This window comes from Euleptes europaea, chromosome 11, assembly GCF_029931775.1.
Source record: "Euleptes europaea isolate rEulEur1 chromosome 11, rEulEur1.hap1, whole genome shotgun sequence".
NCBI classification, from domain to species: domain Eukaryota; kingdom Metazoa; phylum Chordata; class Lepidosauria; order Squamata; family Sphaerodactylidae; genus Euleptes; species Euleptes europaea.
In genome coordinates this window covers 42,719,169-42,732,494 of record NC_079322.1, presented here as the reverse complement: position 1 = coordinate 42,732,494, position 13,326 = coordinate 42,719,169, and the positions used below count along the sequence as shown (strand labels likewise).

General features: G+C 39.7%; 1 protein-coding gene across 1 annotated transcript; it reads left to right on the top strand.

Moving 5' to 3' along the window:
• Nucleotides 1-6,514: 6,514 nt before the first annotated feature.
• Nucleotides 6,515-8,970, top strand: CCDC126 (coiled-coil domain containing 126). The gene is made up of 2 exons (XM_056857791.1): nt 6,515-6,867; nt 8,621-8,970. The coding sequence occupies exons 1-2, from the start codon at nt 6,630-6,632 to the stop codon at nt 8,794-8,796; spliced, it is 414 nt and encodes a 137-aa protein (XP_056713769.1). The 5' UTR covers nt 6,515-6,629; the 3' UTR covers nt 8,797-8,970.
• The last annotated feature ends 4,356 nt before the right edge of the window (nt 8,971-13,326 follow it).

Genomic DNA, 13,326 nt, shown 5'->3' with positions numbered 1-13,326 from the left:
TCTCTTCACCCCAGAGACACACTAGAGCTGCTGCTACAAAAGCACATTGGTCTTCGATATAATTAAATTGTTAGTCCCAGAGGATGAAGAGGAATGAGATCATTAACTGAACTATTAAACTATTAAAATTATTGAGGCTTCAAACAGAATAGAAAAGCAGGTAAAAGCAGGTCCTCATGCTACTATTTTGGGATGATTCACTCCAGCTTCTGCATTACTCAGCAACATTTTGCATGATTTAGGAATACATGCAACTGCTGCAGATTGTCATTTGGTAGTTTTCCAAACTAGAGGTGGAATTTAACTAAAGTTACAGCTGAAATGTTATCCCTAGTATGAAGAACAAATCTGATTAACTAATATTCCCATGTAGTAAAAATCATTCCAAATATGGCAGCAGTTACAATCCAGTTAACTTTGCTTAGAGTAGTTAGCACTGTAAATTTACATCTTAACAGACAGCAACACAAAGTAAGCAAAAACATGCAGGGTGGAATGCAGGGCTGTGGAAGTTCTGTTGCCCATTTCATCTACTTGAATCAGCCTTTAGGAGATTTTCCAGTAAACAGCCACGAATGAACAAACTGTATGACTAATGCTTGTAAACATAGGTGATCCAGTGCTTCGAGTAAGTGCTGTCAACTTGCAAGCTTTCTCGATGTGGCTAAATCTGTGGATACTTAAAACCAGAGACTCCAGCTATGGACAGACAATACAGATGTTTCTGCACAAACCCCCAAGTTTGCAGAAAAATCTGAAATAAAAATATTGGGGGGGGGGGTTTTAAACCCTCCAAATGATACAGCTCCTGTAGCTTTAAGAAACAAATACCCCCAGTGGCTGTTGCTAGGCAACCACAATAGCATTGCAAGCCTTCGTCTTGATTCCTGTAAGTAAAAGGGGGGGGCAGGATGCAGAGCGTTTCCCAGGGCTGTTTTGACCTTTGAGGGAAGGACTCATCCAGGCCAAGATGTGCACCAACTGGTGGACAACTTGCTACCACCAGACTTGCATGACTCACCCAAGCCTTGCTGCTTTCTACTGTTCAACAACAGCCACCCCATGAAAGCCATGTGGTGTAGCGGACAGAGTTTCAGACTAGGATCTGGGAGACCCAGGTTCAAATCACCACTCTGCTGTGGAAGCTCCCTGGGTGACCTTAGCCCAGTCACACACTTTCAGCCCAACTTACCTTACAGAGTAGCTGCAAGGATAAAATCATGGAGAGGAGAATGATGTCAGTTGTTTAGGGGGGAGAAAGGCAAGGTATAAATGAAGTAAATAACTAACAAATGTAGCAGAAGATGGGGGCAGATAAAAGGTAGTTTGTTGGGTAGGTGGCTTGAGTAGCTGGGAGGGATAAAAGGAAGCATGGAATGATTAGGAAGGGGGTTGCCAGAAGGAGGTAAAAAGGTAATATTGTGAAGAAGGTGATGCAAGGGAATATAATGTGCTCCCTGCAGATTCCTGTGGATTTCCCACCTTGCATCTGGATCCAGTGTAAAGGTTTCCATGGGGTGTGTTACATCACTATATTTACAAGGCAGACTAGGATCTGGGAGATCCTGTGTATACAGGGTGGTTTGCCATTGCCCTCCCCAGTCGTCTACACTTTACCCCAGCAAGCTGGGTACTCATTTTACTGACCTCTGAAAGATGGAAGGCTGAGTCAACCTTGAGCCAGCTACCTGAAACGGACTTCCATCACGGTCCAACTCAGGTCGTGAACAGAGCTTTGACTGCAGTACTGCAGCTTACCACTCTGCACCATGGGACTCTGTGTAGTGGCTGGCAAAGCATTACTGGGCCTGACGGGGTGGCCAACACTTCAACTAGACCAAACCCGAGGGCTGGCACCACACAACTGGACCATAGTTTTCTTAGGTAGAGGCTGCCAGAGGGAGAGGAGGGAAACATGAAGACGGGGGGTGGGGTTTGAAATAAAGGTAGTTTGGCTGGTGGGTGGGAAAGAGAAAAAAGCCAGCACAAATGAGTGGCTATAGGAGCTGTTCAGGGAATAGAAAGAGGAAAAAGTGGAAGAGGGGTAAATGAGATGTCCCCATAAAGTCCTTGCAGGTCCCTCACTTGTAATTTATAATAATAAACTACACATTCTTCAAAATTTACAATGATAAATTACAAAAACAAAACTTTTGTGTATATTTCTCAACAAGAATTTCCTGTAAAGTTCTTTCTTGGGAGTAAGCATTAAGTAAGATGCTGTTTACTTTCAAGTATACCTGCTTAGATTTGCTCCTTTTCTCATGTAATGTCGCCTTTTAATTAGCATGTACTTTCATTACTATAAAATTTATCTTTGAACATCAACCAAAAGCACGACACATTAAAAAATAAAAGTAGAACGGTGGGAAATGTGTAGATTTCACGAATGCCATAAAGGTACATGTCTCGGGCTGCAACGGACTGACTCTTGCCGGCATATGGTTGCTTCCCCGCCCTTTTTTTCTTTTCCCTACCGCAAGCCGGAAATGAGGCACGTTTTTCACCGGCCTTGCCTCTATGCGCGCGCGCAACACGAACGCGCTGGCTGGGGAAGAGAGGAAGTCGGTGGGTGGTGGTGGTGTGCGCGCTGCTAGCCTGCAAAAGCGTGCGGGGTTGCATGGTCACTCTGTTTGGGATTGGAGAACGTGATCGGGGCCGTGGGGTGAGAAGGTGCCCGGGGGCCGGAAGGACAGGCGAGATTGCTGTTTGGGCATTGGCAATGGCTTAGGGCGGGTTGCAGAGCAATTTAGGACGAGAAATGGTGATGAACAGCGAATGGCCTCGGTCGAGTCCTGGGATTTCAAGCACTTGTGTTCTCAAGGTACGCAAGGGTTGTGCGCGTCCGATTTTTTAAAAATCAGATGTGATCTTATACTGACTAAGCACTATAATATTATTTTCGTCAGTGGTAACTTATCGCTTCTGAGGCACGCTATGACGGCGTCCCCCCCGCCCCGGCCTCTGAAATCCTGTATTCAGCTATGTGCTCTTCCCCCGCTTACTTGTTTTGCAGCAAGTCTCCTATGAATGTTTGCATGCTGCAGACAAAATAATGTTTTCTTAAAGGTCTGTTCCTGATCCAAGTTATACTTTCCGAGTGAAAATTTTCCCCGTTCATTTGTAAATGCCAACTTCTTATAGGCAGCAACTTGTTTGTTATTGTAACAAGATATATGTGCTATACTGTAGCTTGCAGTACTGCTACAAATATTGTTGTGACATAATATCTATCGTTTTTGAGAGCATAACTCTGTTTGAAGGAACAGGTTACTATTTGCTCTACTTTTATCTAGATGAAGACTTTTGATATAAAGTAGACTTGAAATATGGTGTATGGATAGTATACAGTGAATAAATCTTTGCTAATCATGATTATTCTGAACTGCTGCCCTCCATTTCAATTTACTGTTTAATCTGAATCCAAATTAATTCGAAATTGAAGCTGGAATAATCATCCTGAAGTAATAGCTAATTTGAAACTTTTGTCAAGTTCTACTTTTTAAGAAGGTGACCTAATAAAAAATTATTTTGTCTATAATTTGTATCTTACAACTTCTTTGACATATGAAATTCTTGAACATAATTGGAAGATGTTCTGTTGGTTTTATTTTTGTATTGGAATTTTGGTTAATAATCTAAAATGTTTCTTTATGGACTTACATTTATATTCCATATTATCTCATCTAAAGAATATTTTCTTTTCTGAATGGGTAATGGCCTAAATATACATCCACTTTCTCATGTTTGATTTTTCTTCAGAAGTTTTAACAGCTCCTAAATGGCTGTCATTTGAGTGGAAGATTGTGTTAATTTGCTTTGATAACTACTAAGGAATGTACCTAGTTGACTAAATGTAAATTGTTTTATTCAGACTGATACTGATTGGAGCACCAGTGCAATCTTGGAGTCTGCTGCCCAGATTTAGGACCAGTTGAATACAACTAAGATTATTTGTTGAATACAGGCACAACCAGGGATGGAGAAGATCAGGGAAATCTGTCCCTGGCCTCTTAATATTCTGAAGTAAGAATGCCTGGCGAGCACACTTTTGAAAAATATTCAGCTATAAAACTAGAATGCAAGAATATTTTTGTCATCAAATAGTAAAAAATTCCTTTAATAATAAGCTGATATTTTTTTGACTAGGTTTAATATTATATTTAGATTTCCAAATCTATAAATGGGTGTCAGTTCTGATTTCCCTCCCCTCTAATAATGATGGTATTATAGGGTTTGCAATAGTAATTTTGATGCCAGTATTAAAAGCTGATGTGTTCATGAATGCATACTTACCTACCAGTAAAAATTTAGATTTTTGAATTAGCTTAGCGTTAGCTTCTAGAATCCTTTCAGCAGTCATTTGAGAGGTTTTGGTATATTGCTTTCCTTAGAGACAGGTCTGGTTTATTGGTGGATACCAAAATTAGTGACCTTGGTATTGCAATCTCAGGCTTTGCTGTTCTAGGGCCCAACAGAGTTGGCACCTTGGTGAAAGGTCAGCTGGATACACTGGACAGGCCACATCTTATATCAGATGCTAAATGCACTTGTTTCCCATTACATCTGAGTTTTTTGCCTTCCCTACCTTTTGCTGGTAATAAGTATTCACATTTTATAACAGTCCCTTTGTACCATCACTTTTTCTCCTTGGCTTGTTTTAACACATATCCAATGCTGACCTATTTGACATATTTTCTAATATCCCATGGGATTAGACACATTTTCTTTTCTTGCGTTAATGTTATCACAGATTGCGACACTCTCTGATTATTCTTTTCCTTGTGGGTTGGATCTGTGAGACCCAGGATTGAAAACCCCCGCTGCTATGGAAGCTTGCCGGGTGATTTTGGGCCAGTCACACATACTCAGCCTAACCTACTTCACAAGATTGTTGTGAGGATAAATGATGTAAGCCATTTGGGGTCCCCATTGGGGAGAAAGGGAGGGTATAAATGAAGTAAGTAAACATCTCATGTCCTTTCTTTTCCCTGGAAGCAACAGGTATGCTACTTTGGCTGTTGCCAAATATATTTCCGAAGCACTTCATGTCCATGCAACTGTTCTTTAATTATCAGGCAGGTCATCCCTCCCTTTGATTAATAATGATACTGGTTTATGGTTTCTCCTTTCTGGATAGTAATCCAGTTCCAAAATATATTGTGAAATTAGTTATCCTTAAGTTTATATGATTGTTAAACTTTGTAATCATGTAATTTTTAATCTATGATTGTTTTGACTATGTGTTTTAAGTATTTTATTTTCTCTTATATGCCTAAACAGGCTTTTTCAAATAACGGAAGATAGATCCAGTTTATACGTTTATTATGGTCAGGGATTAATTGATATTGTCTAGTCTCCATATTCTGAAGCCCCTACTGCTAGGAAATGCCAAATGACCATCTGCAGGGGAATGGATTACTTTATCAATCACCCATCCCAAGAGCCAGCGTGGTGCAGTGGTTAAGAGCGGTGGACTCTAATCTGAAGAACTGGGTTTGATTCTTCTCCTCCACATGAAGCCTGCTGGGTGACCATGGGCTAGTCACAGTTCTCAGAACTCTCTCAGCCCGACCTACCTCACAAGGTGTCTGTTGTGGGGAAGGGAAGGTGATTGTAAGCTGCTTTGAGGCTCGTTAAAGGTAGAGAAAAGCGGGGTATAAAAAAACTCTTCTTCCTGTTGGGAGAAAAGAGTGGCTTCTGTCAAAACAAGTTTGCTGTCTGTTACTTAAACTGTTACAATAATAAATGAATTAATTATTTAATGGGGACAGTCTTAATTGGTTGGCTGGAGTGAAAGGCACATTTACAATACTTTTTGGCTTAGTAGGTAATGAAAAAGTTAAAGATGGCTTTTCCCTTTAACATTAAGCAGTGAATAACAGATTAACCAAAGTGATCTTTTATTTCTTTCAGTGTCTCAATCACCTATACTGAAGTTTTCTTAATATGCAAACATGATCCACTCAAATTTATTCAACCAGCTGAACACTGTAATAACAATACTTAGTATTTACACTGTGCTTTTCAGTTATGATTATAGTGCATCATATGTTATCACTGTAATATTTACAACTCTGTTAAGGCAGAGTTATTACATTTGTATTACTGATGTAGAGACTGTCAGTACAATCTATGTACCTATATAATTTTAATGGGTTTAGCTGAGAGTACCTCTAGATAGACTTGGCACAGAGGAATTTGCTTGCATAAAGGCATTCTGGAAGTTTACACCTGAACTGTCATTTGAACCGGAGACTTCCAGCTCATGCTTATACCACTACACTTTAAAAATCATGTAGCTCTAGTTTGAAGAATACGTACTAGATGAGTACTAGAGACAGAATTTAACTAGTGATCTTAGGGGTTTGTCATAACTATGCCCAGGCTGCTCTTTTGTTATATAGCAAATCCTACTTTGATTTGTATAAAGACTGTTTGTATTTTGCAAAGGCATTTTGAGTGAGAACACTTTTTGTTTTAATTTCAGGCATCAAGCATGTCCATTGGAAAACAAATAGATGAAATGCTCTTTCCAGAAGAGTAACTGTTCTGTGAAGATTTTTTTTTAACCTACCATGAAAATACTGTGACTTCAGCCTACTTTGACATCTTCGGCCTGCTCAGAAATGTTTTTCACATTTTCAAGAAAAAATGCATCCCAGAAATTAAGTTTGTTGCTGCTGGTTTTTGGTTTTATCTGGGGCATAATGTTACTGCGCTATACCTTTCAACATCCAAGGCAACAGAGCAGTGCTGAGCTGCGTGAACAAATCCTGGACTTAAGTAAAAGATATGTCAGAGCACTGGCAGAAGAAAACAAGAATATAATGAATGGGGGTAATGGAGCTGCAATGGCAGGATATGGTAAAGTTACATAAACGCTCTTTGCAGTGTCATGTCTTAATATTTTATTCTCTTAAAATACATAAAAAGTAATATTATGTAATATTGCCACACAAAATTCTTATTTCGATAATTGAAGGAATAGCCTATAAACAAGTGAATCCACAATCATTCATAGAAAACATATTAAGTATTTGTTTTGGTCCTAAACACACATGCTTCGTTGATAAGGAATGCATGTTGTTTGAGAGAGCTCATTGGAATATTAAAAACTTATTAGAAGGATACAGGTGATATACTGCTGTATATACTTTGTGCAAGGCAGAGTTCTAAGTATGTAACCTCCAGAAAGATGCAGCCAAACTGGAAATGATACCAGGCAGACCAACTAAACTTGAGTAGGAGTATGGTTATATGCCAATAAAGGCTTGTGTTGTGTTGTTGTGATTAGGAGTATGGAATAATTTTGAAAACCTTATTGAAGTGTGATGCTCATTTGGAAAATTTTTGAATTAAGAGATCAGTGCACTAGTAATGGTTTGGGAAAATATGGAAAACCAAAGTGTGGCTAGCTCTTCATACAAGCAAACCAGGAAGGCTCAAGGTCCCATAAGATGTTCCTAGGGGGAATACATTCATGGAAAAAAGGGGGCAATTGTGCCAGTTACGGTGATGGAAAGAGACCCTGAAGTCTCTGTGGCTGGGAAGGAGGAGAGAAGGCACTCTCTTCCAGTAAGAGAGCATCCTTTCCCCACTGAGAGGGAAAACATGCTAGTCCTTTGACATTCCAGTCCTCTTGATTGGAAGGTCCAGTTCCGGTGGGCTTGAGCCCCAAGACCTGGCACCCAGATGGGCTGAAGGCTCTGGAACATGCGTAGGGAAATCTTGCAACTAACAAAGGCCAGATATATTGTGGATTGTAAGTAGTAGTAGAAGAGTTGGTTTTTATACGCTGACTTTCTTTTCCACTTATGGAAGAATCAAACCAGTTTACAGTTACCGTCCCTTCCCCTCCCCACAACAGACACGCTGTGAGGTAGGTGGGGCTGAGAGAGAGTGACTAGCCCAAGGTCACCCAGCTGGCTTCATGTGTAGGAGTGAGGTAACAAATCCAGTTCACCTGATTAGCCTCCGCCACTAATGTGGAGGAGTGGGGAATCAAACCTGGTTCTCCAGATCAGAGTCCACCGCTCTTAACTACTACACCATGCTGGCTGTCAGTACCTTAGTAACTGTTTGTATGTTTTGCTTAGTGCACCTAGATTCTGTCCTTGTAATACCTTGAGTTTGTGCCTTGTAGAAATAAAGTTGTTTAGTTTGAGAGAGTCTGCACAAGTCATAACCCACCTGCCTTGAACCCTTGGCATGCTACAGTGTGACACCCCTGTGGAGTTGGTCTCGGGCAAGCCACAAGAGAGAGAGGCTGGATTTTACCAAGATGTTGGCAGCAACAGCAAAGGGGGGTCAGCAAAACAGTGGCTAGTCTTGCCCCACAACATGACAGAGATGACACCCACCCAGTCACATGTATTAGAGTGTATATAGTTGTGTATATCACACTGATTGGAAATAAATGGATGAGGTCTTTAACCCCCTAGAACGAAATGTGAAGCAAACAAATTTGCTAGGAGAGACCCCTAGTCACCGTTATTCTAATGTCTCCTTAGAGTACTGTGAGATTCTCACCTCTGTATGTACATATATGTTGGTTTAACTATGTCATTCCACTTTAGAGTGCAAAAGAGGATTCCTTTCTGTATTTTGTGTTCTTTAGCTGATCTCAAAAGAACAATTGCAGTTCTTCTAGATGACATCTTGCAGCGCTTGGTAAAACTGGAAAACAAAGTCGACTACATTGTTGTAAATGGTTCGACAACAAATACCACAAATGGAAACTTGATGCCAGCAACTACAAGCAAACGGGTAAATGCAGCAGGCAACATAAGATAACATATAAAATCACTGTGTGCCATCGGTTTAATTCTGTTCAGAAATCACTTTGTGCAGCTGTATTGGCCATAGATTTAGTTCTGTCTAAAATCACTGTGTCCAGCTGTATTTGCTGTTGATTTAGTTCTGGTCCACTGTGGAAAAGCAACACTTGGCTCATGAAAATCTGCATCCTGTTTCAATAGGGAATACTGAATACAATTCTAACTTCTTTTTATAAAGCTCTAGAAATCTTTTGTTAGGTAAGATAGGAGTAATAAAGCAATGCTGTACAATTTCTTATTTAAAGATATGCTGAAAACATAGCTAGTGTGGTAAGATAAGTGGATAATGTGTAAACTGAGATTTTTATGAAAAGATTATGGAGAAGGATGTAGATTTAACATCTAAAATCTATTTAAATATAAATCTAACATATCTTTTGACTAAGTGACAAAATTAGCTTAATTTTTTTGTGGTCTGGTTATTAATGCATAGCAGTGAAGGATAATATCTCTGTTAATACAAATGCTGGAAAGTAAATGTATCTACTTTTAACATCATCATGGTCTGATTGTAAAAATCAAGATAATATTGTGGATAACATCTTAAAATGGCTATCCAAAGAATGTTTTTATTTGCACTATTGTGAAATAGCTAGAGAGAGAATGTATTAAAAATACCATTTATATTTATGCAAGTAGCAACACGCTAAAGTGCATAGTTACTAAAGAATTAGGACAGTTAAATAAAAGAAACTATAAACTGTGATGGTACATAGCTGTCTAAATATTTAAATGTGTTTAGCAACTGAAGATAAAATAAGTGATAAATTACATCGAATATTGAACATTGCTAGCTTTTTTTCATTGATTTTTTTTGGTTGACTATATAAGTACCTTACAGCCTATGATAAATATGACACATCTCTTAAGATATTTCCAAGGGGACGGTGTAAACTGAGATGAAGGGAAGCAAGGCATCTTGATGCTTACTAAAGAGATGTGCTAAAAGGGTGCAATCTGGCAGGCAGTGCTGCTGTGTCATTGCCCAGTGAACTTGTACCCGAGCCTTCTATGGTAGACCTGAAAACAAATGGGAATGAAGGGGAATGCTGCCTTATATCCATGTTAGCCTTACAGCAGCAAATTGCAGTGAGGGTGCACTATATTCCATAGTGTGCTTTCTGTATCATGCATTCTAAAAAGTGCCAGTCTGAGTTTTTGCATTTATTATGGAATGATTTTTAAAGGGTCTATTCCAATATTTTTGCTTAAAATATGCTGTGTAGTTTTCAAAGAGCTTTTATTTAAAGGAAGAAAAAGTAATGTGGTGCTGGATGATTTATTGTCCCAAATGACTATCCCTGCAGATAACTACAAAAGCTGGATTGAATTAATTATGAAAATAAAGTAAAATATAAAGGTCAAAGCTTTGAGTGCCCATCTGTTTTTCTTATGAATATATTATTTTGCATGAAGAAGAAAATATAAAATGGTTTTCTAAAAGTTGAATACCCTGTGGTTTTTCCCCAGTCATCCTTTCCCCCCACTTCAGTTATTTTAACTTGCATGTTTTTAAGTTTAAATGTTGCAGGCTAGATTTGGTAACATGAAATGGTAAGGCTATATACCTAAGCATGTATACTTTGAAATTAGATCCAAACATACTTTCTCAGATTACAGTATATCAGGGGATATGAGGCCAAAAATGGGCCTCCTGAATCTACTTTGGCAAGATGTACTTCAAAGTCATGATCCAAAACATGTTTGTATTCCCATGTCTGGTAGAGCCCTTACACACTGGGGCTCCAATTTACTTCGCAATGGTTCTGCCCATGCAGCTCCCTTTAGTGAAAATGCATGGCACAGAATTCTACAGAGTAAAAATGTTCGGGCTTTGTGCATTTTCTTTTGTTCCCATGTGTGACTTTTTAAAGTAGATGATTGTTTAGGGTTAGACTATAAGGAGTATAAATACAAATAATAGAGCAACGATTCCTGTTGAAAGTCATAAAGATGTAAATAATTGGCCAGCTATTCTTTTAAATACTGGTTTTATGTAGATGCTGTGTAAATAGGTTTTGCGGATGTGTATATTTTCATGTTTAAGAATACACTACAGCAACTTTGCAAAAGATTATCTTTGATCCCTCCACCCCATAAACAAATGTCTACATTGTTATGCAACAATTAACTTGGTGAGGAAGCAATTGCTTTCCTCTTCCCTCTCTTGTGCCAGCTAGTGACAAGGCAAAGTTGCATTGCATTTCTATTAACTAATAAAAAGGCAACTGCTTTCTTAGTTAAGATGAAAGTAACTGTAGGAGTTACACATCGGGTGTGTGTTTGGATGGGCAATGCTTGATCTTCGAAGTCTATAAAATCACAGACAAGGGTTCCAGATTTAGACTGCACTTTTACATATTTTTACTCTCCTATGTTTTAAGCTCAAGAAGTTACAGTTCTGCGCCTGCAATACCCATTAGCTTGTATTGGTGAAGTGAAACAATAGACCTTTAAATTACACCCCTACTTGATACTTACAGGACAATGCTTAGCACATTACCTTTGATACTTTTTGCAGGACAATGATTCAGCTCAACCCAACCCTTTCTGACTATATATTACTCTTCCTACACACTTGACACTGAGAGACACTGTCCTTCAGTGTTACTCCTCTGAAGATGCCTGCCACAGCTGCTGGCGAAACATCAGGAAAGAAAATACCAAGACCACGGTTACACAGCCCGGATAACCCACAAGAACCAATACACCCCTACTGTTGCCAGTAGAAAAGGTGGCAAAAGAATGCCCACTGTGAAGGCCCTTTGTTAGAAAAGGATACCACTTTGTTCTATTCAGGCAAGATCCTGTAACTCAGCTGCCTGTAGATCCCCAAGATAGAGAGAGATTCCTGCTGGGCCTCCTTGACCCAATCACATAGCTTGCCCTCCTTCAGGGCTCTGAAGGTCCTCCTATCCCCAAGTCCTGGACTCACTTACTAGAAGTGTTCTGGGTTAAGTTCAATAACAGTGATTCAACAAAACCTGCTTTAACTAACAAAAGCAGGTTTGTTAAATTGTTACTTTTGATCTTATGCATGGCATTAATTTTTCTGCAAATCACAGACCCTTGCCCTTAAACATTTTAATTTAAGGAAAAATGGGGGATTAGTCATAAAATAAGATAGTAAGCAGGACTAAGGCCTGTTCTAACAATGCAGCAGAGATTGTAGAATCACAGAGTTGGAAAGGGCTGTACAGGCCATCTAGTCCAACCACCTGCTCAAAGCAGAATCTACTTACAGCATCCCTGACAAGTGTTTTGTCCAGCTGCTGCCTGAAGACTGACAGAGAGGGGGAGTTCACCACTTCCCTAGGTAGCTGATTTCACTGCTGAACCTCTCTTACCATAAAAAATCCCTAATATCCCCCCCATAATTTAAACCCATTATTGCTAGTCCTATCTTCCACTGCTGACAGGAGTTCTGCCCTCCTCTAAACAACAGTCTTTCAAATACTTAAAGAGAGCAATCATGTCCCCTTTCAACCTCCTCTTTTCCAGACTGAACATTCCCAAGTCCTTTGTCCTTTCCTTGTAAGGCTTGATTTCCAGGCCCGAGCATCCTCTTTGCTCAGAATGCTGTCAGAATACTGAGGTGACTGAATGCGCTGTATCATTTTAAACTGCAGAAAAGAAGATTTAGGTTTTTAATGTTTTGTGATGTATTGGAGGAGAGTTTTATGGATACTGTGGACTGCCAAAAAGACAAATAGGTGTATTCTAGATCAAATCAAGCCTAAACGCTCTCTAGAAGGTAAAATGACAAAACTGAGGCTATCATACTTCGGTTGCATTACGAGAAGAAAAAACTCACTGGAAATAATAATAATGCTAGGAAAGGTTAAAGGCAGCAGGAAAAGGGGAAGACCCAATATGAGAGGGATTTAATCTATAAAGGAGGCTACGACCCTCAGTTTGCAAGACCTGAGCAAGGCTGTTAACAATAGTACATTTCGGAGGTCATTCATTCATAGGGTTGCCATAAGTTGGGGACCGCTAGCCTAGAGTAAGGGATGGGATTTTTCACAGAGAGACTATGGAGGGGTGCTCTGGTTCAGTGGGCAACAGAGTGGGCAAAAATATGCAAGGGACTCAAGCAGGGTGTGACACGTAATGGGAACATGGAGGTCAGGAAGGCTGCAGACCTGCACACTAGAACTGGAAGGGGTACAAGGGCAAGATTTATACTTGACCACAGAGGAAGTGGCTCAAATCATGCTCATGAATTTGTAAGGAAACTGAGGCACTAATAGGCAGGATAATTATAGAGGTGGAGCTGGTTTGATGATAGCTACACACCTTCCTGGGGAAGGCACTGGCAAACCACCCCATAAACAGTCTGCCTAGAAAACGTCGGGATGTGACGTCACCCCATGGGTCCGGAATGATCCGGTGCTTGCACAGGGGTCCTTTACCTTTACACACCTTCCAGAAATATAAATTAAAATGTAAACTATTTCATTCCACTCTACAGTTTGTGATTCCA